This window comes from Rutilus rutilus, assembly GCF_951802725.1.
Source record: "Rutilus rutilus genome assembly, chromosome: 1".
In the NCBI taxonomy this organism is placed as follows: domain Eukaryota; kingdom Metazoa; phylum Chordata; class Actinopteri; order Cypriniformes; family Leuciscidae; genus Rutilus; species Rutilus rutilus.
This window is the reverse complement of record NC_140209.1, coordinates 50,848,478-50,869,063: the sequence shown is the minus strand read 5'-3', so window position 1 is coordinate 50,869,063 and position 20,586 is coordinate 50,848,478. Positions and strand designations below refer to the sequence as shown.

Below are 20,586 nucleotides of genomic sequence, written 5' to 3'. Positions count from 1 at the left end.
ATCATTTTAATATGCTGATTGGATGCTTAAACATGTATCTATTATCAATGTTGAAACAGTTGTGCTGATTAATATTTTTATGGAATCTTTTTTTCTTCTTTTTTTTCTATGGAATACATTTTTTTTTTCAAGATTCTTTGAATAGAAAGTTCAAGAGAACAGCTTTTATTTTAAATTAATATTTTCAAATATATATCACTTTTGATCAATTTAATGCATCCTTGGTGAATAAAAGCATTCATTTCTTAAAGTGAAAAAAGTCTTACTGATCCCAAACTTTAGAATAGAAGTGTATGGTACGGCCTCATTTAAAATGTGAAGTAAATGTGTTTGTGTGTTTAAGCGTGTTTGCGTGGTATGGAGGAACTGAATGTGCTTAACTGTGTAAAGAAGTATAGTTTTTTCCCCTTCATTTTTTTTTTTTTTTTTATCATGTGCTACCGTGTGTGTGTGTGTGTGTGTGTAACGGATAGAGTTTTGCTAGATGCTCCAGCTAGTATGAATTTCAGATCTCTTTACTATAAGACCAAACAATGGTGGATTTTTTTTTTTTTTATGATAATAATAATGATAACGATGATAATAATCATAATATATGATTATTGATTAAACATACTGCTATACATCATTGCAAACTTCTGCTATAGTCTCTGGTGAATCTTGTCTCAAGAAACAAATTGTCCAAATGAGTCTAATTAGGGAAATGCTTCAAAAAAGGCTGTACACAAGATAAAACGCTGCTTTAATGAAAAAGTAGCAAACGGTTTGGTTACATGTGACCTCTCTCAATGCTTAGTTGAGAAAGGTCACTTGACCGAAATGTTTGCCACTTTTTCTTTTTTTCCCCATTCAATTGGAATCTTATCTCAAGCCATAGGCATGTCTATACTTTTTCGTTCACTTTTACAAGTTCAAGATATGAGTAAACTTCAGTTATGCACTGCTGACGCTCTCCTATAGGACAATACCACATACCAACCCTCACCCTAACGCACACACACACACACTCCCCCCCCCCCCCCCCCCCCCCCCCCCCAATGCTATTCGCTTGCCTATAGGGCCCTCACCTTTGACCCTTGTAGGGAGTGAATCTCTCTTCTTTTTTTCTTCCAATCTTTTCTATGCTTGTTCTTTTCTGTTCTTGTTATTCGGTCTTTTTATTAGCATTTTTGATCGTCTTTGTAGTGCTGTGTGATTTGAAATTTCTGTTTCAATGCGTGTTGAGATTCCTGTTTTAACTGAAGCCAAATCTAAACATAGCTTTTATTTGCCACGCCATAAAATACAGAAAAATCCCATGCAACTCTTTCTGGAGAATTTGAGCATGTTAACAGATTTGTGGTTAGTGTCCCATCATCCACTGCTCCATGGCTGGACGTAAGGCCTGCAGCACTACAGGTCAATTCAGAAATGTTTTCGTCTCTAAACAATAGAAAAAGAGACCGAAAGGAGGTGTCAGTCCTCTTCGCCTCTTTCACGTGGCCGTGATTTCCGTTCCGTTGACCAATCAGATTGGTCAGAGACTTGGTGGGCCGTGACATGATGGGTTTAAATGGATTCAAAGGTGCCAAACAAGAAGGATGTTTTTCAGGAGTGGGGGTGGGGATGAAAAACTCTGTTGCGGGTGTGGGTGGGATGCGGAAGCGTCAGGTTGGGGGATGGGTTCGGGGACGAGGTGATTGATCAGTGGGAGAGCGAACAGATTGGTGGTGTTTGTGTGGCCTTTGCCTTTTGTTAACATTTGTTGTATCTTTAGGTGCTTTTCCGCTCTTAATTTACTTGAAACACACTGGAAGACATGTTGCTTTCATCTTGAACTGTGAATGATATTGGAAGCAAACAAAAGAAGAAAGTACATACTCTAATATCTTAAGCAAGTGCTCCAAGGAATGGCCTTTTTTTTTTTTTTTTTTTTTTTTTTTTTATAAATTGAACAATACATGATTTCATTTGGTTTTGTTTGGCCTGGACACACTCACATTGCTGATCTGTGTGGTGTGAAACACTCTTGCAGGATATTCTTTTTTCCCTGATTGGATGTTTTGCCCGCCATTTGCATGAGGGGAGGTAGAAAGTGAGCAAACCGCGCCATTTTCTTTGCTTGTCAACCTTGCAGAGTTCAGAGGTCTTTAGGGTTTCTGGTCTCAGTCACCCGAGCAGAGTTTCAGGCCCCTCCCAAATAACCCCCGCCACTCATTTCCCTCCTTCATCCTAAACGCATACATTGCATCAGAAGGTTGCTGTTACGCCCCCTAGAGGTTCCTGAGTGCTCCAGTATGTGTGTAGGTTATCTGGATAACCGTCTCCTCTTAACTGTGCCATTATTATGGTGATGGGAGCAGTGCCATGCTGCAGTTCTCAATTGGACTTCGTAGTTAATCAATACCTTCAAATGAAAAAAAAAACGAACAGATTTTTAAGCACATAATTTGCAATGTTAAAAAAGAACTTGATTTATATCTGCTCACTCTTATGGCATGTGAAAGAATAAAAGTATTAATGTCAGAGCTAAAATGAAGCACCCTTTATGATGGAAGTTACTGTTCAGATGGATTTATCCCTGTTCTGACTTTGACTTTCACCTTTCCATGCTTCTCTTGCCACACCATTTAGATGTAGACAAGACCGGGACCTTTCTGAACGCTAGCCACCAGCGTAAATCAGAATTTGGATGACGTTGAATCACCAGATGTCATTAGTGTAATTAGTTTTAATGTGATTGTGGGTGTAAACTTGAAAGCAAATTTTTTTTTTTAATGTCTGTGGCTGTGACCGCTCCTGACCATTTGTATTGGATATATTGATAGCACTTGTTTCATCAAGCGAAGTTTGTGAGGGGAACCTTTTCTAAACCTCGTTTTCTCTTCATTTCTTCCTCTACAGGACCAGAAAGCTCCAGATCAGAAACATTCCGCCACACCTACAGTGGGAGGTGAGTCTGGGTGTGTCCATGTCTGTTCTGACAGTAAGATCTTCTCAGTTTTTCTTAATCGACACGATGCTCTTCACCCAAATGTTCTACCGAAGTGCCAGGGTGGCTCTTAAGGATGTTTTCCAGACATCGATTAATCCTAATCCTAGAAAAAAATTATTGTGTGCTTTTCTCCATTCATAGTTTCAGACAGTATCTTAAGTTTGACCTAAAAAAAAGAAGCAAGTACAACGTAAATGTCAAGTCGTTTCAACATTTTATTTTACATTGGTAAAATATATGAAAGCCAATCTGATGCCAACTGGGTTGTAAAATGTAAAAAAAAAAAAAATGTATATGATGAAATTAGTCCTGTTATCAATATCATACACGGCTGTTAATTTAGTTTGAGACGAGTTTTAATACAGAGTTACCAAAAAAGTTTAAGGAGTTTTATGGAAAATTAAGCTACAAATGGCTTACTTATACCTGTCTGCACATTCTGCCAGAATACGAGAAAGCATTTTAAGATTTTTTTACATTTACTTGAGAAGGTGTTTTCTGCAAAAAATTAAAAAATGTCATATTAAGTGAGTTTATGCTTAAAACAAGAAAATCGCTGTCTCTGCACATTTTGTTGGAATACGAGAAAGTGTTTCAATATCACTCAAAAAAATCAGCCTCTTCCAAAAGGAAACCTGAAACAGCCTTTTTAAAATGTAAATGTTCTAATACTTATGTGGCCAAAACTGCATCTTAATAATTATATCATCTGTGCAATTCTGTCACTTTGGTGCAAATTTCTGACTCTGAATAGCGATGTTTGAACTTTCCCTACATGTTCTGGCAAGGGCAGTGCCCTGTGTTGGTTTAAACTCAGAGTTTTACCCATGTCATTCAGGTTAGGTGATTTGTGTGCGATTATGAGATTACACCATCGACATACAGTGTCTGGGTATGTGTGTGTGTGTGTGTGTGCATGGGTGTGGCACAGTGCGTGTTTTATCCGATGGTTGTTGTACTGCCTGACTGTTGTTCTTGCGGGGCGGGGTCTTTCTTGGCACGTCTCCAGCAGGCCCCACTTCTGCCAGCCACTTGTGCCAATGTCAGCCACTAGGAGGCTAAACCCAGGTGGCAAACACCAATCTGATGCCAACTGGGTTTGGTGTAGTCATGTTTGACAGATGTGAAGTTCTGTATGGAACTTAAGCCTGTTATTATCATACACAAAATCACATACCTGATTATTTTCGTTTGGGATGAGACAATTTTTAATATGAGTTTGAGGATTCTGGGAGGTCCTGATAGTTTAAAAAACGGTTTAAACCACAGATGGCTTGTCCTCTTGGCTACACTCTTAAAAATTAAAGGCTACGAAAGGGGATTTTCACAGAGATACCTTAGAAGAACAAACAAACTGTCAAAGAACAGTTCTTAAAAGAACCATTTTTTTCTTTTAATAATCTAAAGAACTTTTTCGACTGTTCTTCGTGGAACCAGATGTCATTAAAGAACCTTTGTTTTTAAGAGTGTAGCTTCATTAAACAAACTACACACTGGTACTTAGAGACTCAACTTACTTACATCAGCCCTGATTTCTATTTCTTTTGTGAAACCAATCAGTTGGAGCCTTCCTGAAAACCATTACAAATATCTATTTTTTTTAAATCAAGATACATTTACTTGAGAAGGAAAAATGTGCACAAAAATAATCCTGGTTTCCCTTTGAATTATGTTTATTTTTCTTGTCTCATTGACCGATAGTTTTTCTTGTTTTAAGCATAAACTCAATTAACATCTTAGGGCTTCTTTTCTGAAAAATGTATCACAATTAAATCTTTTTGCTTCCAAAATAAATGTTTTGATTTAGGAAATATATATTTCTTTATTTACTGGAAACCAAGACAAAAATACAGAGTAATTTTCCTTGCGTTCATTTCGTTCTGTTTTATCCATTGTAGGTTCTTGATGGTCTGCTTGCCCAGTATGGAACTGTTGAGAACTGTGAACAAGGTAAATTAATACCTTGAAATAACACAACAATTTGTATTACTGTGAAAGATTAGTTCATAATGAACACTTGGACATGTTGCTAATTCTTTTACAGTATCAGTAAGTAATTTACACTCTGCTTCTCTCTCTGTTCTTATTTTTCCCCATAGTGAATACAGAGAGTGAGACCGCAGTTGTGAACGTCACATATGGGACACGGGAGCATGCTAGACAGTGAGTGTACTTTGCCCTGCAATCTTAACTTAAGCTTAAGTGTGTAATTTTTCCACCAGTGTCACCAAATAGAATGGAATTTTGTCAAATAGATTTCCCTGTCTGCCATTGGTCGGTCAAACAGAAAGCCCCTCCCCAAACTCACACCATTGGTTGAGATGATGTCTGTGCTGGTCTGGATTCTCAGTGTTTTAAAAGCACCACTGTTTTCAATTTTTAGAGCACAAAAATAAAATAAAATAAATGACAAATGACTTTGTGCATTTTAAGATGGGATACAAAAAGTATTTGAACACAAAAGTTACCCATTTCAGCTTTATAAATGACTTGTCTTTATGTAATATCAAATTAAACCTCCACACACGCCTTCTCACTGAGATATTTTTTCTTGTTTGAGGCTGACACCTACTGGCTAAAGATGAGATGTGTCAGCCTGGATTCTTCATCAGATTAATTCATTATGTTTCTTAACCTTTAAGGCAAATCACTTCTATTTAACTGTGAAATTATCCATATGATTTAATCTTTGTGCATTTAATCAGTTAGCATTCATCCACACGACAGTGACATTTTCTCCAAAAAGACTGTCCGTTGCTATAAACCCTGCATTCATGCATATTATTTATGCATTTCGTCCCAAAGAGCTATTCAGAAGCTCAACGGTTACCAATTTGAGAACAACTCCCTGCATGTGTCATACATCCCCGACGAGAACTCTGAGGTCGACTCTCAACGAGGCCCAGACAACGGCCGTCGTCCTGGATACGGTCCGCGAGGAAACCGCCAGATGTCGCCTGGTTCGGGAATCCCCTCCAAACATCAGCACGCTGACATCCCTCTCAGGCTGCTGGTGCCCACGCAATACGTGGGTGCCATCATTGGCAAGGAGGGCGCCACCATCCGTAACATCACCAAGCAGACTCAGAGCAAGTGAGTGATTGACTTAAAGTGTGATTTTATGGTAAATGTTTAATGGAATGGAACAGACACTAATTTAATTTAAAAGAAGAGTTCACCCTCATGACGCTCCAAACCTGTAAAATTTTTAAGATGTTTTTTATTTTATTTTGCTTGTGCCTTTGTTAGTTTTATTCACTGGCTGATGCATAACATTTACAACTCCTCCCTCTCTTCTCCTCTCATCTCTTAGGATTGATGTGCATCGTAAAGAGAACGCAGGTGCCGCCGAAAAGCCCATAAGTATCCATTCTACCCCAGAGGGCTGTTCATCGGCCTGCCGCATGATCCTGGAAATCATGAACCAGGAGGCCAAGGACACCAAAACGTGAGTGATAATAAGTTTACACACTTTGATTCCTTAAGTGCAGTATACACTACCATTCACAAGTTTGGGGTCTTTAAAAAAAATCAGTTGATTAAAACTGTCAGTAAAGACTTTTATATATTGTTACAAAAGATTTATATTTCAAATAAATGCTGTTCTTTTGAACTTTCTATTCATCAAAGAACCCTGAAAAAATTTATCAGTTTCCACATAAATATTAAACAGCACAACTGTTTTCAACATTGATAATAATGATAAATGTTTCTTGATCATCAAATCATCATATTAGAATGATTTCTGAAGGATCATGTGACACTGAAGACTGGAGTAATGATGCTGGAAAAAACAGCATTGCCTTCAGAGGAATGCATTACATTTTTTTTTAATTGAAAATGTATTTTAAATTGTAATATTTCACCAAATTACTATTTTTACTGTACTTTTGATCAAATACATGGTGAGCATAAGAGACTTTCACATGCATTTAAAGTCCCCCCATGTGGTCAATAATTTTATCCCTTAAAACTCATCTTTTTGATCACCAAAATTACACATTTAAATGTTTTTTTCCTGTGAAAAAAAAATGCATTCATGCCTTAAAATAGCTTGAATATAACTATATAACCCTTGTATCAGAATGATGATGCGTTTTATGTATCGCTCTCAACAACGTTGGACACATAACGCTAATTAATATTATTATCCTTTTGCTTGACTTTTCAAACAGCTAATATGTTGCTAATGTTACACAAACCATGTTCCCGTTCGCCTTCTCAGAGTCAGACAGCTGCCTTCTAACAATCATCATTCGTAGAAATGCTTTGAACAGCTCAGAACGTCAGTGGAGAAAGACATAGTTCATCATAACATATTATACATCATTCACCCGCTATATTGCTAAATGTACCCGATTTTACATATCAACTGAAAAATATACCGTGATAATCTGGCTTCTTGAGACTCCCCAGCTTCAGAGCGGTCATAGTTAATATGCTAAAGCCCGCCCGTATGTTGGCGTGATTGGCTACAAGGTAGTTTGTGACGTCAGAAACACCAGCGATTTCAAACCGCGTCTTTAGATCACAGTTTTAAAGAGAAAATACTCAGCAATGGTGTTGACTTATGAATTTGCACATGGTTTGTCTTTTAAAGCATATTAAAAACACCACATAGACATATAAACAACATTTTAAAAATTGATTTTCACCACAGGGGGTATTTAATTTTTTTCATTTTTCTCGAAACCTTCAGTCCTTTGGATTGTCAGTGCTGGTTCATGTCTGCTCTCAGGTCTTTATTAACAATCTTCATTAATTTCTGGTAGTGCTGATGAGGTGCCTCTGAAGGTTCTTGCCCACAACAACTTTGTTGGCCGTTTGATCGGTAAAGAGGGACGCAACCTGAAGAAAGTGGAACAAGACACTGATACCAAGATCACAATTTCACCGTAAGCAATGAAAGGACATAATAAAAAAATGAAAGGAACCAACCAGCGGCCCAATTTTGTACTGAGCTGCCTTAACACGATTGGTGGCATTTATATTCTGAATGTCTCTCACTGCAGACTGCAGGATCTGACCCTTTATAACCCAGAGAGGACCATTACAGTGAAGGGCTCGATTGAAGCCTGCTGCCTGGCGGAACAGGAGATCATGAAGAAAGTGCGAGAGGCATATGACAATGACATTGCTGCCATGAATGTGAGTTTTCGTAAGATACAAAAAATTTTATTTCCTTGCAAGTGTAACTTACTTGGCCACGAAAGATGAATTTGAAGCCTAATCTGAATCTACATTTGCCTTTTCATCCAGCAACAGACTCACCTGATCCCTGGCCTAAACCTGGGAGCCATTGGCCTCTTCCCGCCGTCCTCAGCCATGCCGCCTCCTTCCCTCGGAAACTCTGTGCCTGGTCCTCCCTATGGCCCTATGGGGGTACGACCCATTCTCTCATTATTCATTATTTATTTCTAAAAAACATAGATGCTGCTGTCACATAACTAGGCCTCTTGTGGCATCTTTACCTTATTATGGTCTGTAAGCACAATTCTTTATCGGGGTGTTCACCTGTTGCGATGTGATAGTTATTTGTTTTGTGTCTCTCTACAGGCCGCTGAACAGGAGACCGTCCACGTGTACATCCCAGCCCAGGCCGTGGGAGCCCTTATTGGCAAGAAGGGACAGCATATCAAGCAGCTAAGCCGTTTTGCTGGAGCATCTATTAAGGTAACTTTTATGAAAATGCATTGTGGTTGATCTCTTCGGGTTCCCATGGTTCCAGAATTTTTTTTAACTTGAACCCTCCTAATGCATTTAAAAACTGTAAATACACCTTTTGCATTCCAGGGTCTGTTTAGACCTGGTGAAATGTAAGCTTATAAAACAGTCAGAACTCAATGTTTTTCAACTAAAATCATATTGTATCTAATCAGTAACTTCTCATTGAGTGAATGCACAAAGGTTTTGAATGTTACCATGTGGTTACCATGCTATTTCTTAATTTACCCCCTTTTTATTATATAAAAAAAAAAAAAAAAAAAGTGAAACTTTTTCAAGAACTATAGCAAAAATGTGATGCAAGAAAAGATTTTATCTGTATTTATGAGAAACGTTATTAGAATATATCATTAGATTTAGGGATGTCCCGATCCGATCCACGGCATCAGTATCGTGCCGATACTGGCCCAGAACGCTAGATCGGATATCGGAGGGGAGAAAAAAATATATCCGATACCTATGATCCGATACCTATTAGGGGTGGAACGATACGTGTATTCGTATTGAACGTATGTTCGGTACGTGCATCACGGTTCGGTGCATGGATTTACACGGAGAATACACGGTATAAAAATAAATAAAACTCGCGTGCACATTAATTAATGTAATGCGGAACTACTGTTAGATACGGGCATAGACATATGCGGGTTCTTTAGGGACACCTAATCTGTAGCCACCTACACCTTAGCTCTGAACGCGGGTCTATTTCGCTTCAAACGCTCACTTTATTCGCACGAATGGATTCAAACTGTTCAAGCATCGAACTAGACGCGATAGACGCGAATTTGACGCTCTATTCGCATTTGGTGTGAACGCAGCAAAATGAACAGGCTGCGATGTCAAGATTGCAATGCTGGAATGTGTGTGTGTCAGAGAGAGAGAGAGAGAGAGGCATGGGCGCGATCGAACAGTGGAAACATAAAAACATACTCCGTCATTTTGTTCATACAGGACATCATTAAAACTGCAAAAAGTGTTTAGCCTACTTATTTTTGTGTAAAACACAACATTGTGCTTTTGTCAAACTGTAAACTCTTGTCAAATTGTAACCTACAACTGTCACCCAACCAAAATCACACTCTCACACACACACACACACACACACACACACACACACACACACACACACACACACACACACACACACACACACACACACACACACACACACACAGGCTGTTTAAAAGCAAAAATTATCTCATCTTTTGGACATTCATCATATTGCATTGGTTTTCATTTCTTGTCCTAAAACAGAGCACTAATCTGTTTATTTTGAAGTTACACATTCTACATTGATTAAAAAAGAAAATCAAATGTGTTTTTAATGGTAGTATTATTTTATATAGAAATAAATTATTTATAATTCAGATGAGAATAACCTTAAAGTTAATTACAATTTTAAGGAAACAAATATATTGATTTGAAATATAGCAAATTAATTTTAAATTCATTCAGGTACAATTACCAAACATATCTCAAGGTCTTTTGAATAAAGGGTGGCAGTCTTTCATTATCAACTGTTGTTGCGGACTATATACTGGAGAAGTATTTGTTCTCCATTTGAGTGAGATGTTTTTATGTGGCTAATTGAGCAAAGTGCTTCCATATATTTTATTATTAGTAGTATTAGTTCAAGAATAAAATAAAAATATCAGATTGATATCGGTATCGGCAAATAGCCAAAGCTGCGGCATCGGTATCGTATCGGAAGTGAAAAAGTGGTATCGGGACATCCCTAATTAGATTAAATTTATAAGAACAGAATTATAAGAACATGAATTATAAGTTGTAAATTTTGGTCTATGAACTTTTGCTCTACAAATACATTGACATTGTCATTTTATTTTAATTTCAGAATTACTGTGTGTGTGCGTGTGTGCGTGCGTGTGTGCGTGCGTGTGTGTGTGTGCGTGTGCGTGTGTGCGTGTGTGTGTGTGTTTGTGTATGCGCAAGCATGTTTATGAACAAAATGTATCCCAGTGGGAAGGAAAAGAGAGTGTGTGTGTGTGTGTGTGTGTGTGTGTGTAGGAAAGAGGTAAATTTGAGACAAATCTAATTAATAGATGAAAAAAATAATCAGCATTAATTGAATGTGTAAAGCCACAATTTCCGAAAGCAAAGGGTATAACAATGTGGTTGAAATGGTTACATTTTTTTTGTTTAAAAAAATCTGGGGAAAAAAGATGTGTATTTTGACAGTCTTAACAAACTCGCAAAGTTTAATCTTCGTACTAAAAACTATGGATTTAAAAAACAAAACAATGATGTACCTCGTCTGAGGCAAAACAGACCTGAATGCAATAGGAGAACGAGATTGTTCACACTGAGCTATTTTATGGATTCAGGATTTCAGATTACTTTATATGGACTACTTCTATGGTATTTTATAATACTTTATGAAACCTTTGCATACATTTTAAGTTTAAAAACTGCCATTCATTATAATTGCATGAAAAAGAGTACCATACACATTTAAACACGCACGTTTGGGGTCTGTAAGATAAAAAAAAAAAAAAAAAAAAGTAAACTTATGCTCACCAATGTTGTATTTATTTGATCAAAAATACAGTAAAAACAATATTATTGTACACTAGGTACATTTATTACAGTAAAATATTATTATAGTTTAAAATATCTTTTCTATTTGTATTTTAAAATGTAATTGAATTTTTCTGATAACAATGCAGAATTTTCAGCATCATTACTCCAGTCTTCAGTGCCACATGATCCTTCAGAAATCATTCAAATATTCTTATTTGCTGGTCAAAAAACAATTATTCTTATTATCAATGTTGAAAACAGTTGTGTGGGTTAATACTTTTGTAGTCACGGGTCATCTCAGATCAAATATTGTGTTATGTCATTTAAAATATTGAGGTTTATGTTCCCTTTTCCTGAAGGACATCTCAAATGCATTTTTCCTTAGATTGCACCAGCAGAGGCTCCAGACTCGAAAATGCGAATGGTCATCGTGACAGGGCCTCCGGAGGCCCAATTCAAGGTTTGCATTAATGCATGGTTTGCAAAGTCATTTCAGATCAAATTTTTAAAAATAATTTGTTGTCAGGAAGACCGTCAGTAGATACACAAGTCATTTAACAAGCCCTATGTGTTTTAGGCTCAAGGCAGAATATACGGTAAGCTGAAGGAGGAGAACTTCTTTGGCCCCAAAGAGGAGGTGAAGTTGGAGACGCACATCAAAGTAGCAGCCGCAGCAGCAGGAAGGGTCATCGGAAAGGGCGGGAAAACTGTAAGTCATACATCATTAACATATATTGCTGATAGATGTCAGATGATGACAGCTCTTTAGAGGAAGAATATCCATAAAGTTACTTCATGAAATGAAATGTTGGAGACTGATTATTACAGAGAAAGTTGCTTATTAGGGGTGCACAATATATTGGTGGCTGATTTTACTTGGTGTATGATTACATATGTTTAACCCGATGAATCAAGGGTTGCCAGATCCACGTTTTTTCAATACATCAAATATTATTTGTAGCTCACCTCCCTTCTAATAATCATAAAGAGCTTTGTTACTTCTGATCAGTCTCAGCTTTTAACTTCTGCTCATTTTATCAAGAAATATTAATATTAATATTAAAGGGTCCTGTATATATGGATATGTGTGTGTATTAGGGCTGCACGATATTGAAGAAAAATGCGATATGCGATAACTCATCAAATAATGCGATATTCGATATGCGATACGATAATGCTTAAAAAGTGTGTAAAGTAAACTTAAATAATCTTCAAAAAATATTTAAAATGATATAACCTACATACGTGTTCCACATTCTTTTTGTGACAAGAAAACATCCCTACAACTTCTGAAAGTGAACAGCAGTGTTTTACTGAAACATAAGAAGTATTATTTTAACATCAGTGTAAACCATGGGGTTTAGGGTCTCAGGTAGGCCTACATTAGGTTTATTTAACAACAGAAACTGAATAATCAACACTGCTTAGTTATCACTGTATGAATTAAATATAGGCTATACTGATTCTGAGTGATTTTCTCTTTGTCTTTTGTTCATGATCCCAGTTATTGCAAGCTGTTGCGATATGCATATCGCGATATATGCATTTGCGATATTACGATAATTTCGATATATTGTGCAGCCCTAGTGTGTATTCTTGTGATGTCAAAGCTGATTTTTCAGCATCATTACTTCAGTCTTCAGTGTCACATGATCCTAATGAAATAATTCAAATATGCTGATTTGCTGCTCAAGAAACATTTCTTATTATTATTATCAACATTGAAAACGGTTTTGTTGCTTATTTTTGTTTGGAAACTGTGATAAATGTGATACAAGACTCTTAGGAAGAATAAAATAGAGAAGAAAGTTCAAAAGAAAAGGATTCATTTGCAAAATACAAATTCAGATCTTAACATAAATGGCTTTACTGTCAGTTTTGATCAATTTAATGCATCTTTGCTGAATACATTTTAATTTCTTTAAAAAATATTAAAGTATAGGAATATATATATGTATATGAATATATGTATATGAATCTCTTTCTCTCTCTCTCTCTCTCTCTCTCTCTCTCTATATATATATATATATATATATATATATATATATATATATATATATATATATATATATATATATATATATATATAGCATCATTTAATATATATATTATGTCATTTAATTGCATCAAATTAAGCCAAAATATAAATATGAGAACTTTAGTAATTAAAAGTAAAAATTATGGAATATACTGATCAAGACTGTGCTGCTGATTTCATTGATCAGGTGAATGAGCTGCAGAACCTCACCGCTGCTGAAGTAGTGGTTCCCCGAGAGCAAACCCCTGATGAACACGACCAGGTCATCGTCAAAATCATCGGCCACTTTTACGCAAGTCAGGTGAGTTGCTTATCTTTCTGTATTCTCTGCACAAGTATACTTCACTTAGTTAGTGGACCCCCCAAAGAGCTTGGTTGACATTTCATTTGGCTAGAATGTTACAAAAACTTGGCACATGGCACAGCAGACAGTGCTAAAATGCTGTTTTTTGTTGTTGTTGTTGTTTCCTCTCTAGTTGGCACAGAGGAAGATCAGGGACATTTTGACACAAGTCAAGCAGCAGCAGAAAGGAGGTATGGGAGGCCAGCAGGGGCCCCATCCGCAGGTCGTGACTGAGCCGGGGTCCCCGCAGGGACTGGCACAAGAACCCAGGAGGAAGTGAGAGGCCGGGGCCGCTACACAGTCAGACGGACAGACAAATGGGAGGACAAACGAGCGGACTGACTGAGAGAGAGAGAGAGAGAGAGAGAGAGAGAGTGACACACAGACCCAGCGGTAGACAGGGAGAAATGAGCAGCAAACTGAGAGGGAATTAAAAAGAGAACAAAAGACAAAAAAAAAAAACATGCCTGAGAGAGAAAGAGGACACAAGTTTAGTGAAAATGAACAAGAAAAAAAAAAAAGAAAGAGTGATTTTTCTAAAGAAGAGAGATAACTAGAAAACAGAGACCAGATGCCAGGCCAGGTGGAGTGACTGAGGATGGCGAGGACGTCTGTCAGAGCGGAGCGCCCTCTGGTGAGAGCTTTTATACATAGCCGCTTATTAGGAATAGGGCATAATGAAGGTCCCGCAAAAGTTCAGCTACATAGGACCCTCAGCCATCAGCAGTCACTTCAAAATTTTAACTGTTTTTTTTTAAAGATAGAGATATATGTATAGAAATGTTTATTCAGAGGTATTATTAATGAAATGCAGTGAGGTAGAGATGGGAGAGAGAAAGAGAGCAGAGAATCAGTCCAATTTATTAGTGGGTGTGGTCACCAATCAGGTGACTCCTCCCTACCTATCAGAGATGAGGGGAGGGGCCAACGTTGTTAACACTGCTCTTGAAGTCCCCCACGCTAAACTGTGGGGGTGACGAGATGAAAAAAAGATGAAAAAAAATGAGGTTGTAAATATAATCTTCATGACTTTGAGTTGAGATGCTGCACGTTTAATCGTCTGCAATCGTACACCTGGTTTGAGAGGGTTGCCGCATTCGGAGGCTTCCCTTTCAGGCCGCGTGCCGTTTGGCTGGCGGGACGTGCGGCGAGAGTTCAGTAAGCGTGTGGGCTAAAGGTGACCTCTGCAGTTATATTGCAGTGGCTCAGCTTTGATGTGCGGATGGCCAACAATCCCGCCCTTAACCACGCCAGCGATGATCGCTGCAGCGCCGCCCACACCCAAACGGCATATTTTATATATATTATATATATATGATATGTGAGTTAACCTGGCCCCTCATTGCATTGGAGCAGGCAGACGATGAAATGGAGCGTACCGTAATTTCAGAAAACGAGACTTAGAGCATCTTTTTTTAAAAGCGTGTTCGCTTTTAGGAATGTGTGATTTACGTGTTCGCTTTTTTAAAAAGCATTTGTCATCTCTAAACCTGGCCTTCAGACGTGGTGTTCTGTTTTTCCTGAGAATAAATATGCTTAAAAAATATGCCGAGACCGAATTAACTGAGGACAGTCGTCTTGAACGCCAGGTTTGATTGACAGGGTACAGCCTCCACAAACCTGCCTTTAGATCAAAGGTCAAGAATAGGGGACAGCAATATGGTTTCTGTGCTCTCTCTCTCTCTCGCCCACTTTGTTCGACATTTGCCGATGAGTTTGCCAGGGTCCTGGCTTTTCTCACTGAACCTAGAACAGATTAGATAAAATGAATTAAGAAAAAACAAAAAAACTACCTCAGGGTATTGTTACCTCAGTATTCCTAATTTCGTTCTTCTTTTCTTTTTCTTTTTGATTTCCCCCCACCCCCCACCCCACCCCCTTTTTTGCTTGCTGGTGTTTTATATAAAAGCTGATAGTCTTGAATATTTTATTTTTTTAAGGAAGAAATATTTTTTATTTTTTCCCATTATTTTTCTTTTTTGGTATGCGTGTTTGGGAGAGTGTAATCGAGGTTTTTTTTTCCTCACCTGAGCTCAGAAGGACTCCTAGGAAAAATGATGAATTGTTTTGTGAGTCTCGCAGCCTTTAGGCCAGCCTGGGGGTCCTTGAAGAGTCACACTTGAAATCACTGGCCAATGGGACGTAGGACGGATCTTACCATCTCTTACTGGTGCATAATGAACGTTGCCAAACCACAGGAATTACATTTTGGCGCTAATGCGTATGTTTGTTGTACAAGCTGACTGTAGAAAACAAAGCAATGGCCTTTTTCCTAACTTGTGCCATTTTACTTTTGCACCTGTGGTGTGATCTTGTTCATTCTGCACTAAAGGACATTGATATCATTGGTTGGCTTACTTGAAAGGGCTTGACTTACCCGTCATGCTTAAAAAACGAAAGCATGTCGACCATCATCGGCCTGAAGACACTGAATGTGAACCATTTAACATCTTTCTTTTTTTCTTTTGGATGGAGTCTCGTCCTTCTCCATTGTCCTGTGCAAGTGTGCGTGAGTGCGTTTACTAATTGAGTTTGAGTGTTAAATCTTTTTTTTGTTGGGGAAGTGGTTTGGGTGTTTTAAAAAGGCAGAAACATAGAAAAACACTCTATGGCCTCGGTCACACTCATTTTTTTAAAACTGACTGAGAACAAAAGGTACCTTTTGAAAAACGGGAGCCAAAAAATATTGAAAAAAATAAATAAATCAATAAAATGAAAGCATTCACATCTCTCAAATTTAAACCTGTACATAAATTTGTTCAATGGAACAATCGGGGGGGGGGGGGGGGGGGGGGGGGGGGGGGGGGGGGGGGGGGTATAATTGTTTGTATTTTTTTAGAATAAAATACTAATTGGATAAAGGAAGGAAAGACTTTTAGCCGTTAAAGATGGATGGACACTGCCAGACCGCGTTCTTTCAGGTTCCATTCAGACATCTGCGAAGGGTTTGCCAGCATGTTCATGTGCTTTAACAGATCAAGGTCTTTTAATTTAGTTTTTAGTTTTTGTTTTACAAAAGCTTCCCTTTTTCACACTAGTCTTCTGATTTCTGCTTGAGGATTGAACTTGTCAATGACTTGTCAATGCATACTGCTCTTCAGGCAGGAAAGAAGCGTCTGTCCTGTTCCAGCCCATAGATTTCTGTCAGACACCAAGACACACTCACACACTTCTGCTCTGTTCAGACTGCAGCAGCCTTTTAGTTTTTACCTTTTTGTTTTTCTTTTAGACAGCAAGCTTTATTTGGACATGACATCTGGTTGCGAACTGTTTCATCAATAAAAGACAAAAAAAAAAAAAAAAAATGTGAGCGAGAATTATTAACATAACCGCAGATCTCCAAGAACTAACATAGTTTAAAAAGACACCAACGAAATAGTAGATATGTTATTGTAATTGCATTTTTATTATTTGGTCTTTTTTTATTATTATTATTATTATTATTATTATTTGGGTGAAAGGTATAAGCGATGAGATGGAGATGCCCTGGACAGATTCAGTGGACATTTTGTAAAGGTTTTAGATGTCACATTTGTCCCCTTCTTCTTCAACCCCCACCCCCACCCACCACTCGCTACCTTCATCTGCTCATTTTTGTTTTGCGTTAGTGGTATCCGATTCAAAAGAAACATTAGTTCTGGAATAGAACGCCCTCTCTCACGCTGGCCTCGTTTGTGACCGTTTTCTCTGTTCAGTTCAGTCGTTTGATGTTGAATTTCTTTGCAATTTATTTTTACTCATTCGTTTTTCTTCTCTCAAATTGTCTCCATTTATGTAGGTTGGATTATAGCTAGGTTTCTTCTCGATCAGAGTTCTTTACGCAGACACCTCTTACACTGCTACTAGTTCATTTGAAATACTAACAAATGATTCATTCTTCATGTAATACCTGTGCCAAACTGGGATTCTCTTTGTGTTTTGTTGTTGTACTCCAGAAAAAAGGAACTAATTAAGACTGTACGCAGTCAGGAACGGATGCAGTGCTATATATATATTAGATACACGGTTCCCTGAGTACCGCGAGTCGACTTCCCGTTTGGCGCTTGGAAATGTTTTCTTCTATCCTTTTTATTTCGAGGTCCTCCACACGTTGTTGTTGTTGTTGGTGGCGAGGGCTTGAACAAGCAGTAGAACCGTTTCGCTAGCATACTTGAGCTTGGGGAAAAAAGATAGTATGTTGTTTAACTTATGCAATTCTGTGACGAGTCAAACGAATGGCTGTCGTTGGTCACACGGACTGTTAAGTGTCCACTGGGAAAAGTTGCATTGCAGTGCATAGATTTACACGTAGACCACAGGTTGAAGCGCAGCTTATAGTTGGGTGTGATTATCATATCGACGTTGCATGCCACTGTTGTATCTCACCGTGCTAGTTTCTGGCCTCTCCTTAAGGAAAACATTTGGGTGCTACAAATGACGACTCAAACCTCACATAACTAGGAACGCTACCTCAAGACTTAGCCATAAGATTGTTTTTATCAAGCAGACGAGAGCGAAAGTGCATGTTACATTTTACTTTTGAGTTTTAATTTATTTTTAGCTTTTCATTTCTGTAGACGTTTGGATAGAATAGCCTACTACTCCAGCTTAGAGTTGGGCGAGGTGGCAGGACGGGAAACGGATGTGTGGTGTGATGGTTTGCACGGGAGGAGGAGGAACCTGCGAAATTCGGTTAGTGCACAATTAAGCTCAATTAGAATTGTCCCCACATCATGGCACAGATGTAACTCGGCCAGCATTCGTAGAGTGACTGAGGATACCGGTGTAGACGAAACACACAATCGTGCCTGTTGCGCTATCCTTTCCCACCTCAATGGCACCACCACTACCTCCACGCCATGCAGCCTTGTCCCCAAGAACAATCCTTCCTGTTTAAAAGCCCTTTTCTCGCTGGTCTTAAAAACGGCTTCACTTTCTTTCTTTTTTTTTTTTGCTGAAACTAGATTGAAATCAGCAATAAAATGGCAATTCTGCCCGGAGCTTCTACTAACTTTCTGTCCTAATCATTTTATGATTTCACGGCCTGAGTCAAAAGGCCTGTAACCATGTGTTTTTAATTTCTTTTTTGGTTGATCTACCTCTTAGAATAAAGACAAACAGATAGAACATGACATAAATCAAAAAAAAAAAAAAAAAAAAAGTTAATTTTGAAAATGTTAGGCTTAATGAATCAATAATAATAATATTAATAATAAATGACTTCAGCAACTGGGTAGCAACATCTCCATAAACTGATAGGAGTCTTTTACTTCCAAAGATGATTTTTCTTCAGTTGTTTTTTAAATTGTTCAGGATGAATTTGGAAATGTAATAGATATGTGGGAGGGGAAATAACATAAAAATATGTCAATTTCACTGTCCAGTCTCTTCTCTTTTTTTTTCCGTTATTATTAAACTGACTTTTTTTAACTTACAAATTCTTCATCTTTCTTTTTTGATTTATATTTCTGATGGCTTTTTAAGAAATGACATAGGATTGTATCTCTTATGTTTGCAATAGAATCTGCTCTCTTTTTCTCTGTGAACCGCAACATAGTATCTTTTCAGGCCACACAGAGCAGCATGATGTTGAAATCGTTTTCATTTTTATTGTTTCATTTCACCTGTAATAATGCAACAGGAGAGTGAAGGTTGGTTGAATTAAATAGGGCACATTTTAGGATGAGAGAGGAAGTAGACTACCTTTCAGACTACCTTTATCCCTTCACCCTTCTCACAGCAGGTGCCACAGACATTATCGGGACTTTAAGCCCTCTGCCTGCCTGATTTTCTTTGATTCTCATCCACTATTGTTTTGAACTCCTTGTAAAAAAAATACAGAGCATAGATATGAATGTGACAATAAAAGATGAGTAAACTGGTGTCCTCTTGTGTCTGGGCTGTGTGTTTGTGTGCGTTTGTGTTAACTTGGGCACATCTAGCTTTGTCTGTCATATTTTATAGAAACATACTGTTTGATATAAAGCTGAATGGACTGTAGAGACAGTTTTGTCCATAAAATATTTAAATTACAGTTTGACACTTAAATTTATAGAGGAACACAATACAAAAAAGCAGACATTTTACAATTAATGTTGAGGTATAGAAATATAAATGCAGCTAACTTTTCTCAGAAATTGGGTCATCACAGAATCAATTTAAATTATTTAAACCATGATTTGTTGTAATTAATCTATTGTTGGTCCAATTGCACACTTTTCCTCTATGATTTTGTATTTTATTTTTAAAAAGCTCTTATAGACACATTTGACAGAATTCTGGCATCCAAACTACAATATCATGTTTTTTTCATAGTTGAGTAAGTATCTTAACATAATAGCGACAACACAGATTTATACTGAGATGGTCTTAGAATACGTTTTTTTTTTTTTTTTATCAGGAGAAATTGTGATATTTAAAAAATAATAACATTTGTTAAATTTATTGCATTTTTCATAATTTTTTTTGAAGAATTGTATTATATAAATGTTGCTAAAAAGCATAGGCTAACGAGTTCCCACTATTAGGAGTCTGACAGCTATGGTGTCCTATTAATCTGAAAAATGAGACATGCATTGACGATAGAAAATTTATAGGCTAATATTCTTCATAATAATAATAATAATAATCTTAATACCTTTTGAAAGTTTTGCAATTAAGACGTGAGCCTTAATCCAGTAATAACGGAAATGTGCTCTCCCCCGGTTTAATCGTGGAGTAAAATTCATTATTTAAAGGGTATACATTTTTGTCCAGCATCTATACATTTAAGCCTATACATTTTTCAAGTTTTATTCAGCTAAAAAATCGTAATGATGAGCAACTGAAATAGAACTGCTTAACTTTCTTTAGCTACTAAATGACAACGCTTTTGATATATTCTACATATTGGCATAAGCATTACAATTGTATTTCTTAAAGTCTTTCATTTAAATAGGCTAAATCAATCCAAAAGACGTAACACAACGTTTTTTTTTTACTGATTAT

The 20,586-nt window shown here is 37.4% G+C and overlaps 1 protein-coding gene across 2 annotated transcripts in view; it reads left to right on the top strand.

The window, feature by feature from the left end:
- Positions 1 to 14,082, top strand: part of igf2bp1 (insulin-like growth factor 2 mRNA binding protein 1) — a 34,227-nt gene extending 20,145 nt beyond the window's left edge. Inside the window, exons 3-15 of one of the 2 annotated variants that reach the window (XM_084419273.1) lie at positions 2,884 to 2,932; positions 4,873 to 4,924; positions 5,074 to 5,137; positions 5,780 to 6,067; positions 6,288 to 6,422; positions 7,747 to 7,869; positions 7,987 to 8,122; positions 8,240 to 8,356; positions 8,531 to 8,647; positions 11,625 to 11,699; positions 11,817 to 11,948; positions 13,465 to 13,578; positions 13,754 to 14,082. In XM_084419273.1, coding sequence (XP_084275399.1) covers positions 2,884 to 2,932; positions 4,873 to 4,924; positions 5,074 to 5,137; positions 5,780 to 6,067; positions 6,288 to 6,422; positions 7,747 to 7,869; positions 7,987 to 8,122; positions 8,240 to 8,356; positions 8,531 to 8,647; positions 11,625 to 11,699; positions 11,817 to 11,948; positions 13,465 to 13,578; positions 13,754 to 13,900 — 1,549 coding nt within the window. In that variant the 3' untranslated portion in view covers positions 13,901 to 14,082. Of the gene's footprint in view, positions 1 to 2,883; positions 2,933 to 4,872; positions 4,925 to 5,073; positions 5,138 to 5,779; positions 6,068 to 6,287; positions 6,423 to 7,746; positions 7,870 to 7,986; positions 8,123 to 8,233; positions 8,357 to 8,530; positions 8,648 to 11,624; positions 11,700 to 11,816; positions 11,949 to 13,464; positions 13,579 to 13,753 lie in introns of both variants that reach the window. The other variant, XM_084419272.1, reaches the window with a different exon arrangement.
- Positions 14,083 to 20,586: the final 6,504 nt, after the last annotated feature.